General features: G+C 39.3%; 1 protein-coding gene across 1 annotated transcript in view; it reads right to left on the minus strand.

Moving 5' to 3' along the window:
- LOC140159426 (uncharacterized) overlaps nucleotides 1-5,694 on the minus strand; it is a 42,991-nt gene extending 37,297 nt beyond the window's left edge. Inside the window, exon 1 of the mRNA XM_072182900.1 lies at nucleotides 4,555-5,694. Coding sequence (XP_072039001.1) covers nucleotides 4,555-5,335 — 781 coding nt within the window. The 5' untranslated portion in view covers nucleotides 5,336-5,694. The remainder of the gene's footprint in view (nucleotides 1-4,554) is intronic.
- Between the last annotated feature and the right edge of the window lie 11,707 nt (nucleotides 5,695-17,401).

The following is a 17,401-nucleotide window of genomic DNA, read 5'->3' on the forward strand; positions in this document are numbered from 1 at the left end:
TCCAAATTTTGCCCCGGTTAAAAGGGCCCGTACTGCTCCTTGTCCATGGGCCCCTGGTGCACTTGCTACGCCCCTGGGCGGGATGGCCGACCGGTTAAGGCGTTGCGTTGCCGGCTGGGAAAATACGATCGGCGAGAGTTCGAGCCTTGGGCTTGCATTAGGTGAAAATTCTCTTTCCTCCCAAAAAGTTCCTATATGGTCAGGAATCCTTCATTTAAGTTTAGTTACATCACAGAATTTAGTTGTAGAATTTCACCCCATACACTGCTTAGCACGTGCAGGGAGGGGGGAGGTGCGACACCTTCTGGCGATCCCTAAAAAAGGGAAAAGAGAAGATGAGAGAAAGGAAGAAAGAAGAGGAAGAGGGGGAGGTAGAGGGAGGGCAGAGTATGAGATGGTGTCTCCCACATCATATGAGAGATGGAATAAAACCCTACAATAAGTTCGTGATATAGGCATTATTTTGCCGGTATTGGGCCTATTAATGTTGGCCAGGCTCGTTGAGATGATGTGGACGAAGAACTAATGATTTTGCAAGATCGACAAAATAATGTGCGCATTCCATCACCCCTCCCCACCGCGCCCTTCATCAACACCAATGGAGATTAGCCATGGGCAGGGCGACAGAAATGTTACGAAAAGTTTACGATTTACATCTTCCTTTTGGTCAATTTTAGACCCAAAATTAACCCCATTTTGACCCATTTAGTATTAAAATGCCAATCTCGATATCTATTATCTCGGTAAAGCCATTCTGTGAGTAAATCTGCGAGACGTCCCTTCGAAATTCCTTTTTTTTCATCTCGAATTTGAACACGAATCTCAAAAAATGAGTTTTATAATTCCATCATTTCTATTATGTAAATCATAAATATGAGTGCTAGGGCAGCTCCTCTGATGCCTGGTAAAACTCGTGAGCTGAATCAAAATAGGCCTGCCGGGACAAAATTAACCACAATTTTTCGCGCGCTTTATCAAATTTTCGTGCGCTTTACCCGGTAAGGGGATTCTGTGGACAGCTTGGAAAAATGGTCTAGCGACGACCCTACCTACGGGGCGACAAGTACGGAGCAAGACCTCTCTTGTCCCCTGGCTATATACGCTGCTGTCTATTATGTTTACCAATTTTATGTTAGACCTCTGTGAAAAACATAAACAAGATGAATTATGATAGGCCCCCTACCTCAACATAAACTCATAAAATGGTTTTCTAAAGTAAAGTTCCGAAAGGCTGCAAATTTAGTGGGATGGTGTACATTGTAAGATGTCGCGAATACGTTGCCATTTCGTAAATCTAAACGGCTAAAGAGCCGGCTTTTTAAATTCTTTTGGTCTCTCCGGGCTGTCAAATTTGGCCAAATACCTTTTTTGGGGGGAATATATGCGCAAATGCATCGTTTACACGTATTTTTTCATCAAAAAGACTCTTGAGCAGGGTTGAGACATTATGTCTAAGTGATGTGTATGCCAAATTTCAACGCAATAGGGCATTGCGTTGCAGAAAAAGGCTGCAAGGTTTAAAATGACACGAAATATAAACATTTTTCTTTAATAATAATGCGTTTTAAGTTTAGAAACACTGTATGCAAATTAGACGTTAGAAATTCAATCGAATCAAATCGCAAAAATAAAAAAAACGGCTTGACTACTAAAGTATTTGCAATAATAAATAAAAAAGTTAAATGAAAACACAATTTAAAAAAAATTAAATAGTGTTTCTAATAACCAGTTTAACTACAAATCTGTAAAAATTGCCTCCTAAAAACAATAAAATACAAAAGAAATTGCATACGTGCATTAGTATTAAAGGGAAATATTACAAGTCCACGTCTTGTCCACCTCTACGAATCATAAAAGGAGGACCGAATATCCGATTCTTTCAAATAAAAAGCAAATTGAAGCTGAAATGTCAAAGAAATTAAATATGAGAAAACCCTAAAATGCACCTTTTGCACCATTTTATGTGTTAAGTGTCCACTTTAGAAACGAATAAAGAGTTGTAGGAAAAGCGACGAAATCAAACAGTCTGATCAGATGCATAGCGTTAGCCTGACATAGGTCGGATTAGGTCCACAAATTTAACCCATAAAACATTGATTTTGAGAGAGAGGAGGGGATGAACTTTGTTACTAGTAGCATACCGTCCTTTTTTCGGCAGTGCTATATTTTCCTATTGCAGTGAAATGTCGTTATATAAACACCTTTCAATTATCACAGATGTTTGCTTTTGGAGACAGATTGATGATGTAAACATAGTGGGTGCGATTGAAATCAATAGATAAATAGACGCACTGAAAAGTTTTATTTCCATTCAATTAAACTTAAAGGGAGTCTCCGGCAACAGTATGCCTTATATGTAACAAAAATAATTATCAAGCACATATCAAGTGGTTTTATTTAAAACAAACTCATATTGAACATATTGAACGAATAAAAACAGTCGGCTCTCAACACGCGATATTCAAAATTCCCGCGTCGAAATTGTCTAAGTGCAATACCAATGACGTAATGGTTATTTGTGCTCAATTGTCATCAGTCTTCACGGAACGTAATTGCACTCACAATTACGGCGCCCGGGAATTTTGAACATCGCGTGTTGAGAAACGGACGTTTTTATTCGTTTTTTATGGTCACTATGAGTTTGTTTTAAATTAAACCACTTGATTCGTGCTTGAAAATTAATTTTCTTTCATAAGGCATGATGTTGTGATTGCCGGAGACTCCCTTTAAGGGTACACGATGTATTGATGGTCGAAGCAGCCAACAAATCGATTTACATGATCTAAATCAATATACAGTAAGCCATAAAATTAAGGTGCCAGTTATGTTCACCTCCTGTATATCCTAAACAAACACAGATATGTCATAATTGGAACGAGCAGCCAATAGCCGCATCTTTTAGCTCGAATTTAAGACCTCATTCGTTGAGATTATTCAAGAAATAAAATCACGGCGATCCCAAAACCCAAGGAAGATACCAATTTAAAAGTTGCAGTTTGCTGCATTAAATGCCCTATTGATTTGTATACAAAGTGTTCGTGAACAAGAGAACTTGCGCTGCGCTTCCATTGATTAGCACGTTAAAACTAGCGTCGTGCTTTCATTGATTAGAACACAAAAGTGCAACTTTTGATTTAGTTTCTTCATTAGGTTTTAGATCACCGTTTCTTTAATTCTCAACCAATTTCAACAAATAAGGTCTTAAATCCGAGCTAAAGAGTACAGGTATTGTTTTAATTTGACATATTTGTTTTTATTTAGGATATACAGGGGTGAACATAACTGGTACCTTAATTCTTTGGCTCACTGTATTATTGAAAAATAACAAGTTCATGTTTTGCAAAAGTCCATTCTACAAATCATATAGTTTGAAAACTTGCTTGATTTATTGTTGTTAATGGGTTGTATGTTTTACAAAAGTGTTGTTGTTTCAGCCCTCTTTACAACATAACTCAAGAACCACAGGACCTACAAAAATATATATGTGATATTTGAATTCTTCTACACATTCTCTATGAAATGATCAATGCAAATTTTGCCAAAGCTCACTACCATTCGCAAGATGATGTGAACTACCAAATCACAACAGTTTAAAATAGTTGCTAACCCTAAATGGGTATTTAACTCCCGATTTAACTCTTATTAAGGCGAATATCTATGACAAACATGTACTGATGTCGAAATGTCGCAATTTGACTTGTGAGGGATGGACATCAATAAATTATACAAACCAGTTACATCTTACATAAAGTTACATCTTCATATTTTCTAACTTTTGGTGTTAATTACACTTGCAACATATATATTATGAAATTAATTTTTTTTCTCTATCTTATTAATACAAGAAACAGCTGGAATTTACTGCTAGTGGTCCTTTAAAGGCACATAAACTTAGGGACGGACATTTTCTGTGTGACGGACGGACAAATTGTGACTTCATTTTGAAATTAGTGGAATATTTTCAAATTGCCTCAAAATATGTCCCTTAGTCTAGTACTGTATTATATTATTAACTAGGACAATGTATCATTGTAATTTATTCAAGAACTTTTACGAGAAAAAACTTTTTACGATTAAATTTGTGAGGGACGGACATAATTTACAAGTGTCAACTTCAACGACCCCCGTCCTTATTCACAGGGACACATTTTTTGTTCATCTAAATTGTATTATTGATAGTAAGTGTATTGTTGTTAATTTGCAAAACAAAGTAACAGGAAATCTTCTTGTTATTCAAAGCCTGATTTTCAAATTTGTACTGTGATGTACGTGCAGGACGTCCCTCACAGCTCCTCACCAGATGAATTTCCCATTTATCTGCCTTGTCCCTACATGTAGCAGTAGAGGAATAAAGTTCTTGTCAAACATGTCAAAGGTAAAGGAATTGGATTTGCTGACGGGTTAGATAAACAAATTGGAGTTCGGAGTTCGAATTTAACCCATAAAACATTGATTTTGTCATTTTGGTCGCAAAATTAACTCGAGAGAGAGGAGGGGTTGAACTTTTTTACTAAGAGAGAAAATAAATATACGGGGGATAGGTGCCACGCCTACCTGTGTAAGTTGTTAATTCGTGTTTTTGGACACAGTCGTCTAGATAAGATATGGTGAGAGGAAACACTGGTGCTGCTCCAGTCCCGATCAATACCTGCCCCAACAACAACCATTTTACTAAGCCCAGGCCTTTCGATGACTCTCCTTCACACATATCTTGAGTCATATTCATGTAGTTAGCACCATGCTCTTGAGGTTCAGAGTCATTAGAAGACTGGTTAGACTTGTTGGCTAATCCATAAAGATTAGCTGACGTTTCCATAGACTTGCAAAATCCCGTATTGCGAGCGGCTCCTCTGCCTGTTCCACCACCAACAAGAATCGAACTAGGGTCCACTGGATCGGACATAAAATGAGGCATACTGCAAAATAACAATCCTAATGCGATGACTAATCCACCTCCGCCCAACCATCGTGGTCTGTGACTATTATGTCCAAAATAAGACACAAATACTACCAAGCAAAGAATAGTAACATCATTGGTGACCACAAGACCACCGACTTCAGAGCTTGACAGTTCAAACTGGCGTTCGATTTGAGTCAGAATACTATGTAGATACGAAGTCATTCCAACGTAGATACCAAATAGAAGACCAGCATTAATTGAGAACAGTTTTGGACCAACAATAACTTGTAGCCATGATGGTTTGCAAGGACCACACCCACAAAGGGTATCGTTGTCGATATTTGCCCGCCCTGCTGATGTTGATGTTTCATCTGGCAGTGTTCCGTTGAGAATCTCATATCGTCCTGCTTTGTCGTTTGTATTATGAGAAGCCATTGTGAGAAAGAACTTAAGAAGTAACTTTTTTTTTCTTATAATAAATTCACAGGCAGTCACAAGATCACGGTCATGCAGTGTTTCCAATGGTTTTTGCCGTCACTGGAATTAGTTGTTTTTACTTCACCCTTTTATGTTATTCTGTTTGATAAAAAGGCGTATCCTAGCATTCACGCTTCCTCTGCCGATTTCACAAATAATTTTTCCTGAGCAATAAATTGGTTACGTTTCCAGCAGTCATGTATTCACTCCAATGAGTTCTTTCTGCTAAAACATTAAAACGTATTCAATAGTGGTATTCAATACTATAGTAACTTCCTAACATTGTGCGAATACTTGACCCACAACATAACACTCGCGAGTGTGTGATAAATAAATCTTTTATTAAAACAACAAAATACTACTTTTATTATTTTATCCTCACAGGCTGTTCTTCTTATAGGCCAGTCAAATTAAGAAAAATACAGAATCCATCATTCATTTCAGAAAAGCATACTTAATAACACATCAAAATCCAAGCAATGGAACAGTGCCTAATTTGCATAAATCCAAAATGGCCGCTTATGCATGGGGTGGAATTTAAAAGTCAGTCAAATCTTGTTAAAAACCATATCAATGTCTCATCATAAGGATTCAGAAAAAGTATAGTTTGACCTATCTCCGACATACAGTATAGACAAAAAGGTCAAAGGTCACATTTTTGGGTCAGCAGGTGATCACATTTTTAAAAATGCTCAAATTTTCACCCAATTGATCTTAAATTGTTCCTTTGGCACTAGTGAATTATAATGAGAACAGTTGCATTGTTTTGGATGTTTTGTTACATATATATTAAACATCATAAAATTGGTCACGGTCAACGGGGCTCAATAGATTTTGATCTTTTTGGTCATGTTACCAAGGTAACAAACCAGAGAATTTTTCAATTTTTGCCCCCCTGTAGAATCAAAATTTTGACATTTGACCTTTCCCCTATAGCTCAAGAACTGTACATCGGAGATATGTCAAACTATACTTGTTTCTAAATCCTTATGACGGAATACATTGGTATGGTTTTTAACAAGATTTGTCCAACTCTGAAATTTCACCCCAACATAAGCGGCCATTTTGGATTTATGCAAATTAAGAACTGTTACACTACTTGGATTTTCGAGGCTTAATATTTTAATAGTTTTTGTGTGAGCTTTTGTGAGATGGGCGCATGTGAAATGTATTCTGTTGCAATTTAGTAGTGGGTGATTTCATATTTTGACTGGCCTATTAACCACCTGTTCCACAGCTTTCCACCAGAGAACGTACCAACAGCAACGCTAGCACTGATTATGCGTTCCAATATCTTAGATGCCACCCTGCCAGGGAGTATTTTCGTCTGCCCGTGGTCTGCCTGAATACCATGACTACGGCGGCGTAGAGAAATACATGTTCCTAACGAGTATACATAATACACGAAAAGATTAATCCCTCCTGGTAGAATGACCTCTTAAAATAGCAGAGCAGAGCAAGTTGTGGAAGCCGAGCGGAATTTAAGTCACAAGCAAAATTTAAATTCGCGTGTGCGAGGAAAATAATATCATGTAATTGCACCCATATGTCGACATACATACCTATTTCCACGTAAAAATATATGCATTAATAGGTTCAAAATCACATAAAACACAATCATCCAGTGGCGGCGCCAGGAATTTTTTTTTTTGGGGTATATTGAGGGGGCAAAGTGAATTTCAGGGGGGCAAAATCAACAAATTTTGCGCATAATTGCCGAAAAAAAGTGGAATTTTTCGTAATTTTGAGTTTTTGCTGCAATCATCCTATACATAGGGTTGCGCAATAATCATTTGCCTTTTTAGTGTGTTTTATTTAAAAGGTACAATTTTTGTCCAAGGGGGGGGGGGCAGGTAACTATTGCACAGCTCCTGATAGAAATTGAAATCCCTATTGAAATAATTGAATATTCAAAAGTAAACATATTTTTGATGAACTCCTGTAAACATGGCAAGGAATTTATGCCCTTATATTTCGTCACATCGTGTACACTGATGTACAGATATATAGCATGCCACTTTCTTTCATGTCACTTTCTTTATGTGAGTAGTGTATATTTAGCATGTGCGGTTTATGCAGACCCGTAAGTGGCAACGGCAACAGATATGTAACATACTAACTCGACCCATAAGAGATTTGAGGCAGATTGATGTTCAGATGTTGTAAACATAAGTGTGTGTAAAACCAAATATACCCTGAATAATAATATTCTGGATTTTCAAAGACAACTACTCCGACCTTCACCTCACATACAAATCTAAAACAGAGTATTCTCGATAGGAGAACACCTTTCAATTATAGTGGTAATGTGTACCATATTTGACTGAACCAGAACCGAGTTTCTTAACGCTAACATGCTTCCACATGCATGTAATGAAATTTTCATGTGCTGTGTACAAATATTTGTGTTCAGGTCACACTTGGAGTTCTAAGAAAGAAAGAAAGAAAGGAAGAAAGGAAGGAAGGAAGGAAGGAAGCATCCAGCACCAAGTTTGATGACAATCCAACTATCTATACTCGGATAACCTTGACATGGCCTTGACCATTTTCGAAAGGGGAGCGATAGTTTTGGTAGTCTGACCAATGATGACCTTGACATGACCTCGACCATTTTCGGCACTCGATGGTGATCGTATCCACCAAGTTTGATGACAATCCAACTATCTATACTCGGGTGACCTTGACATGACCATGACCATTTTTGATAGGGGGAGAAATAGTTTGGGCAGTCTGAACAGTGGTGACCTTGACATGATCTCGCCCATTTTCGGCACTCGATGGTGATCGCATCCACCAAGTTTGATTACAATCCAACTTTCTATACTCGGATGACCTTGACATGACCTTGACCATTTTCAGCACTCGATAGTTATCACATCCACCAAGTTTGATGACAATCCAACTATCTATACTCGGATGACCTTGACATGACCTTGACCATTTTCGGCACTCGGTTGTGATCACATCCACTAAGCTCGATGACAATCCAACAATATATTGATGACCTTGACATGACCTTGACCACTATCGGTGATCACGTCCACCAAATTTGGAATGTTCATAATCATCACATCCTCCTTCATAAGTTAAAAGTTAATGTTATAAGATTTCTTTTTGAAAGGTTGATGACTTTAGCAAATGTAACTTCAATAATGGTGAAGTCTTATTAGGACTGTGCAATAATTATGAGCCCTGGGGAGGGTAAAATTGGGGGGGGGGGGGGGATTTTGGCAAGCCGAAAGGGGGGTAAGCAATTTTTGGCACACATTCATGGGCGCCTTTTTAATTAAACGCTCAAAAAAGGCATAGGAAAACAGTACGTAAAAGCTTTAATATGCTAATTTTCCTGCTCGACCATTTCAGGTTTGCAAATTGGGATCCCAAAAATTTGGTATGTTCGGGGGGGGGGCAAAGATTTTGTGGCGGGCCGAGAGGGGGGGGGAGCAATTTTTGGCAGGCCGAGAAGGGGAAAGCGATTTTTGGCGGCCGTTCAGAAATTTTACCCCCCCAGGCTCATAATTATTGCACAGCCCCTTTGTCATTAGTGTTATTAAGCACTCATTCAAATTGATATAAGATTTAGTGCTGCATTTCCTCTCTATAAATTGAATCTTGAAAAGATTACTTTTGCTGAACCATGAAATGGTATCAGCCTATATGAGTGTATGTTACTTACTTACTTCGTTACTTACTGACTAACAGGTTGGTCTAAATTGGACATATCTCGAAAAGCCATGACCCCCCCAGTAGTATAAAATTTAAGAGAAAAAAAATTAAAGAATATAATTTAAAAAAACACAGGGGGTTCTACTCCTAATAGTTTTAAAGTTGTGACCCAACTTGACCCTCAAAATCTTCAGAAGTTGCCCAATTGGGCTACTAAATGACAGGTTTAAAAACTTTTTAGATTGACAATAATTGCCTGCCTGGACTTGTTTTAATTAAATGTATAAACAATGTCCCGATGTATTGGGATTTCCCATACAGACTTGCAGAATACACATCTGACAAAACTGTGGGGCAATAGATGGCCAGAACCGGGGGGGCACTTCAATTTGAGATGGATATAGGTGTAGGGCTGGCACTTTTGCACTAAGGAACAAAATGTAAAAAATATGGGGTCATTGATGGGTGAGAGCATGATTTTTGGCATTCGGTGAGAGCAAAATGTAAAAAATTTGGGGTCATTGGTTGAGAACATCACCTTTTTTTTAAATGGAATCTTTGGGTGAGAGCCGAAACAGCGCAACAGAAACCTTGAAAATTGAATTTCTAGTTCTAAATGGCTTCAAATTTCTTTGTTTTTCCAAAATAAGTGACAAAATCAGTGATAAATAAAGGTTGCTGTTAAAATTTAACAAGTAAGGGTCTTTGGGTGACAGATCAAATGAAAAAAATAGGGGGTCTTCGGGTGACAGAACGTGGTGTTCGTAAAAAAATATGGGGTCTTAACAGTCCTACATACGCGTCACCTCCAAAGTTGGAGTGCCCCCCCCCCCTGGGGCCAGACAGCACACTATGGAAGGTCAAGAGCTCTGTCATAAAATAAAGAATATGTTTAAAAAAATCCCCACCGGGGTTTGACACTCATCATAAGACCCTGGTCGTATGAGCCCTTTTCATATCTCAAAATGCCAAGGAGGATGTAATGTCAAATGAAGCACACCGACATCGCCTGGCTAATAATTACTTTGTCAGCAGAGATACTAAAATCAATACCCGGGATCGATACACGTGAATGTACTATGCACGAGTTTGATATGAGACAAAAATCTTTGGATACCGGGGTAGAAAATGATGAATATCTCCCGTAAATGATTTCGTATAAAGAAACCAGATATGGTTCCTTGCACTTGAATATATATTTTGAACAGATATGATAGTCGTTAGCTTGCGTCTTGAGAAAGAAGCTTGCGTCTTGAGTCAAAAACTGACAATAATTCTGATTTATATGTGCCGAATTATATAGCGCAGTGTATAGGCCAATCGTGGAGGTAGTCTAAAAGCATATGACACTAGATTTCGCGGTTCTCGGGTCGGGCGGTTCTCGTGATAGGCCTATTTCTAATTACCAGATATACCTGCCCTGACCTTGCACCGCGCGGACGCGAACCGCGCGGACGCGAACGCGATAGCGCGCGGACGGACGGACGGACGGACGGACGGACGGACGGACGGACACTCTGTAAATAGTATTAAGATATGTCGTACCATGCTCGACTCACACACAGCGAGGTCAGTCACCGGCCTAATCAGGGGATATTGTCAGTAGCCTTAGTCAGATGTCCTTCGGCCCATTATGCGACTCAAAACTATTAAACAGGTCGATACAAAATGGCCATGCGTGGCGGTGGATTCAACCTACCATGGCGATTTCTGCCATGAAATGATATCGGGGCGATGACACTGTGTGAAGGAGATTAGAGATAAAACTAGTGGCAAATGGTGGTCATAGACCACAAACCTAGCTGGGGCATGTTGGTGTTGTGGAGGTATCTGACCCTACAAAATGTTCCAAAAATGCTCCCCTGGTCATGGGGTTTGTTTTCACCAAGTTTGAGTCCCGTACTCCTAACAGATATCCAAAAATTCAATTCTAAGATTTGACCCCAGATGACCTTTAACCTGACCTATGCATGATGTTCCATAATGTTCCCCTGGTCTTGAGGTTTGTTGTCACCATGTTTAAGCCCCGTACCTCTTACAGATATCCAGAAAATGAAATTCTACGATTTGACCCCAGATGACCTTTGACATGACCCTTGCACAGTGTTCCAAAATGTTCCCCAGGTCAGTAAGTTTGTTGTTATGGAGTTTGAGCCCCGTACCCCTAACAGATGTCCAGAAAATGCATTTAGAAAATTTGACCTCTACATGACCTTTGACCTGACCCCTGCAAAATGTTCCCCTGGTCATGAGATTTGTTGTCACTGGGTTTGAGCCCCATACCCCTTGCAGATATCCAGAAAATGAAGTTATAAAGATTTTACCCCAGATAACCTTTGACCTGACCCCTGCAAAGTGTTCCAACATGTTACCCTGATTATTAAGTTTGTTGTCACCAAGTTTGAGCCCCGTACCCCTTACAGATGTCCAGGAAATGCGTTTCTAAAATTTGACCTCTGCATGACCTTTGACCTGACCCCCGCAAAATGTTCCCTTGGTCATGAGATTTATTGTAATGAGTTTGAGCCCCATACCCCTTACAGATGTCCAGATAATGCAATTGTAAGATTTTACCCCCTTAATGACCTTTGACCCCAATTCTGTGTGCAAGGTATGGGCACTGGGTAAAGCCGATGCACATGTGTAAGTGACGACATTGTGCTATGTAATATGTGGCAGAAGAAGCATTTTGAAGATATTTGGTTATATACCGAAAATGCCCTTTAATGACATTTGATCCCAATTCTGTTTGCACCCTATGGGCACTGGATATAGCCGATACATGTGTGCAAGTTACGTAATTGTAGGGTGTAATATGTAGGAGGAGAAGCATTTTGAAGTTTTGTTGCCAGAAGAAGAAAGAAAGAACTAGTGGCAAATGGTGGTCATAGACCACAAACCTAGCTGGGGCATGTTGGTGTTGTGGAGGTATCTGACCCCTACAAAATGTTCCAAAAATGCTCCCCTGGTCATGGGGTTTGTTTTCACCGAGTTTGAGTCCCGTACTCCTAACAGATGTCCAAAAAATTCAATTCTAAGATTTGACCCCAGATGACCTTTGACCTGACCTATGCATGATGTTCCATAATGTTCCCCTGGTCTTGAGGTTTGTTGTCACCATGTTTGAACCCCGTACCTCTTACAGATATCCAGAAAATGAAATTCTATGATTTGACCCCAGATGACCTTTGACATGACCCTTGCACAGTGTTCCAAAATGTTCCCCAGGTCAGTAAGTTTGTTGTTGTGGAGTTTGAGCCCCGTACCCCTAACAGATGTCCAGAAAATGCATTTAGAAAATTTGACCTCTACATGACCTTTGACCTGACCCCTGCAAAATGCTCCCCTGGTCATGAGATTTGTTGTCACTGAGTTTGAGCCCCATACTCTTTACAGATGTCCAGATAATGCAATTGTAAGATTTTACCCCCTTAATGACCTTTGACCCCAATTCTGTGTGCAAGGTATGGGCACTGGGTAAAGCCGATGCACATGTGTAAGTGACGTCATTGTGCTATGTAATATGTGGCAGAAGAAGCATTTTGAAGATATTTGGTTATATACCGAAGATGCCCTTTAATGACCTTTGATCCCAATTCTGTTTGCACCATATGGGCACTGGATATAGGCGGTACATATGTGAAAGTTACGTAATTGTAGGGTGTAACATGTAGGAGGAGAAGCATTTTGAAGTTTGTTGCCAGAAGAAGAAGAAGAACTAGTGGCAAATGGTGGTCATAGACCACAAACCTAGCTGGGGCATGTTAGTGTTTTGGAGGTATCTGACCCCTGCAAAATGTTCCCCTGGTCATGAGGTTTATTGTCACCGAGTTTGAGTCCCATACTCCTTACAGATGTCCAGAAAATTAAATTCTAAGATTTGACCCATATAAACTTTATCCTGACCCCTGCACAGCGTTCCAAAGTGTTCCCCTGGTCAGTAAGTTTGTTGTCACAGTGTTTGAGCCCCGTACCTCTTACAGATGTCCAGAAAATGCATTTCAAAAATTTGACCTCTGCATGACATTTGACCTGACCCCTGCAAACTGTTCCCCTGTTCATGAGATTTGTTGTCACTGAGTTTGAGCCCCATACCCCATACAGATATCCAGAAAATGAAATTATATGATTTGACCCCAGTTAACCGTTGACATGACCCCTGCAAAGTGTTCCAAAATATTCCCCTGGTCATTAAGTTTGTTGCCATGGAGTTTGAGCCCTGTACCCCTTACACAGATGTCCAGAAAATGCATTTCTAAAATTTGACCTTTGCATGACCTTTGACCTGACCCCTGTAAAATGTTCCCCTTGTCATGAGATTTGTTGTCACTGAGTTTGAGCCCCACACCCCTTACAGATGTCGAGATACGGCAATTGTAAGATTTTACCCCCTTAATGACCTTTGACCCCAATTCTGTGTGCAAGGTATGGGCACTGGGTAAAGCCGATGCACGTGTGTAAGTGACGTCATTGTGCTATGTAATATGTGGCAGAAGAAGCATTTTGAAGGTATTTGGTTATATACCGGAAATGCCCCTTTAATGACCTTTGATCCCAATTCTGTTTGCACCCTATGGGAACTGGATATAGCCGATACATATGTGCAAGCTACGTAACTGTAGGGTGTAACATGTAGGAGGAGAAGCATTTTGAAGTTATTGCCAGAAGAAGCAGAAAGATCCGATAGCAAAACAGTACCTAGCTCGGGGGGTTGAAAACCCCCCAGCTAGGTAAAGAAAGAAAGAAAGAAGAATCGGAGAGCATTACAGTACCTAGCTGGGGGGTGTAAACCCCCCAGCTAGGTAAGAATCGGAGAGCATTACAGTACCTAGCTGGGGGGTGTAAACCCCCCAGCTAGGTAAGTAAAGAATATACATGTAATATAAATAATTTCCCCACCGGGGGTGACACTCCTCATAAGACCTGGGTCAATATTCCTATTTTGGGTCTATCTCAAAATCCCAAGAAGGTATGTCACCCCTGTGACAGTAGTAGGCCTATCCTGTATACCCAAAGAATGAATTATATGGGTATATACCGGGGTATATATAATACCTACAGTGTGTATAATACCACAACTGCCAAAGCACCATGATTCAGCTATGGTGCGGTAACCGCTCTAGTTCAGTTATAGAATAAGAGTTATTTTGTATTGTACATTGACCGGCCCAACTACGTGTGTTCATAATTGGATAATGACATTTTTTACATTCTAGTATAAGGAATTTGACAACTTGTAAACAAGTTTATTTCTTAGAAAAAGAAAAAAAGGTCAATTAGGTCCAATTTTATGGGTGCCATTGGTGACAGATAATTATTATACCATATATCCATAATTATGTTGGTGCTTGGCTGTCCTGGTCACCTATTACGGCTCTTTAAGAACATATATCTCAGGTAACTGGTTAAACATGTTATGTTAAATCCAAATAGGCAGCTGTTGAAATGTTAACATAAGCTAACATACTACAGACTTGGCATAAAGTGCCAAGACAAATCTGAAAGGGGTTGCACAAACTATACGGGTTGAATATCTATTGGCGTGTGTCGGCAGATGGTGACAAAGAATGTTTGAGAAAAATGTGCTTTCTGCTTTCCATGAGTTTACATTAATATGGTGCTCATAATGTAGTGAATTAGCCTATTAGCGGATTTAAGGAGACTGAATTTGAGTTTTGTGGGGGAAACATTTCGGAATCTCTGAACATGGAGTTTTTTGAAGAAAAAAATCTTCGTCCGCTAGTGAGACGGAAAATACACCTTACCTACATGTACTAGTGAGATGAAAATGAGTAAAAAAAATCCCTTCCCAACTCTGTATAAGGTATACATTAAAATTTTTAAAAAATGAAAAAAGACAACTTCGCCCCCACAAAATAAAATTGCACCCAAAGGCAGCGAAAAAAATATCTGCCTGAGCGTAACTTCATAGCCCCCCTGTTATATCTAATGGTACGCCCCTTAAATCGTCCCGAAAAAAACCCCAAATGTTTCTGTAAAATTGATTGATTGCAGATTCCTCACATTGTTAACTTTTTGGCTATTCACAATTCACAAATGACCAAAACAATTATAACATATTGGTCATAAAAATTTGGTTGAAAATTACTGGTGAAAGTTTAATTTATTATTTGTGGTCAAAAACCTAAAATAAGCGTTCGCACACAATGTTTTTTGGTGGGTTTTTTTTTGTATCTTTGAGACCTACTGGTTCAGAGTCTGGCGGATGCCACCCTGGCACCCTTGAGCATTTTGAAATAAATGACCCCAAAATGACCCCACAGGGGTCAAAAATTGAAAGTGTTCAAATATCACTTCAAGGTATATCAAATTATTCGTCTAGGCCCAAGGATCACAAATATATTTTTTTTCTCAATACGACCCTTGGTTCAGGGGTTTAATATAATGTGCCGCAACAGGTCAGGGGTCAATTTCCAGTTTGCATAAGGGTCAAAAATTAAATTTGCTCCGATTTTCGTGAAAGTTGGTGTAAATTATTTGTCTAGCAAAAGGAATCAGGCGGATGCCACCCTGGCACCCTTGAGCATTTTGAAATAAATGACCCCAAAATGACCCCATAGGATTATACAGGGGCCAAAAATTGAAAAAGTTGACCCTGTTTGACCCCAAGGTTGCCCCCCCAGATTCTGAGCCAGTAGGTCTCAGAGATATAGAAAACACCAAAAAACATTGTGCTGACGCTACTACTACGCTAAATATCCTGTTTCAGCACCAGACTATATACTTAGTAGTCAAAGTAGTAAGATTGATATCAAAGACCCTGGAAAAAGAATACAGGTCATTAGTAATTCTCTATCCCCTCATAATTTTTAAGAAATAGAAATTTAAACATAATCTTTATATTTTTGAGGTGTTTGACTTCTCTTCCTGATCTAGTAATGTAGTTTTTGAGATTAGAGTTTTCAGGTGGTGGATTTTGATTAGGATTTATATTATCATTGTTTTCTTCATCATCTGATGAAGTAATCAGAGATGGTGTATTTGTCTGTTTTACTTTTGATCAGATTTCTACGCAATCAACCCCTTCGGAAGTGACAATGTATGATCTTGGTTCTTTACACTTTCTTTTCACTGTGGCTTGTTTCCAAATTTTAGGATTTCTTGGCGATTGCATTTTGACAGTGTCTCCAAGTACTAAATAATGGGAGAGATTTGGCGTTTTTGTCATAAAGTTTTATGCTTTTCTTGTCTTGCTTTCAACTTTTCGTGAACTTTCTTTCACTTCACATCTTTGAATTTAATCTGCTATTTGTGAAGTCATGCCTGGTCAGTACATGATATCTCTAGCCAGTTGTTTTCTTTTTTCTATCCCTTGCTGGCCTGTGTACACGTTGTATCATGTCTTTCTACAAACTTTTGGACTCTCTCATTTTGGGTCTACAGCAATTTTGTTTTGGATTGTTTCTTTCAGTTTTGTCAGTGTTTGATCTTTTACAGTTTCTTTTGTCACTGCTGCTAATCTTTCATCTAACATTGGAAGTGTGTTCATGATGCAGAGATTAGTATTTCTTCTACATCTACATCATCTTCTACTCGTGGTAGATAGTTACGACTGAGACAGTCTGCATAATGCATAAGGTTTGTTCCTTTTTCGTATTTTTTCTTTTAGGTCCTATTTTTGAAGTGCGTCTATGGAAGGAGTCTATGGGTTGTTTTGTACAATGATTTCTTGAATATTGCTCTTAAAGGCTTGTGATCAGTTTCTACCTGTATTTGTCTTCCAATTATGTACTGATGGAACTTCTTGCACCCAAACATAATCGCGGCTAGCTCCTTTTCTATTTGGGCATATCGCGTTTGAGCGTCAGTAAATGCTTTGTAAGCAAATGCAATGCAACAGGATGTCCATTTTGCAATAGGACTGCGCCTGTCCCCGACTGTGATGCAACCACACTGAGTTTTACTGGTTTTGCCCAGTCATAGAATCGTAACCCTGGTATTAGTAAGTGGGCATTCCAGGACATCTTCCTGGTCACAAGGTCAAAGTTCAACCTAAGTCAAAGGTCACGAGGTCACTTCCTGGTCATGGGTCATGAGGTCAAATGTTAAGAGGTCATAGGTCATATATTATAATTAATATTATTTTTTTTGGAATTTTTTTTGGAATTTTTTTCTCGACTCAAAATGACGGCATTTCCGATTGACCTTTCAAAATGGGGGCATTTCCGGCTGACCTTCGACCCGGAAGTGTTCTCGTGACCTATGACCTCTTAACATTTGACCTCGTGGCTTTTGACCTGGGTTGACCTTTGACCTTGTGACCCGGAAGATGTCTTGGAATGCCCACTTACTACTACTGGTATTGGTATACGTTTCTTTCAACATGTCAAAACTCTG

Source organism: Amphiura filiformis, chromosome 8 (assembly GCF_039555335.1).
Source record: "Amphiura filiformis chromosome 8, Afil_fr2py, whole genome shotgun sequence".
In the NCBI taxonomy this organism is placed as follows: Eukaryota; Metazoa; Echinodermata; class Ophiuroidea; order Amphilepidida; family Amphiuridae; genus Amphiura; species Amphiura filiformis.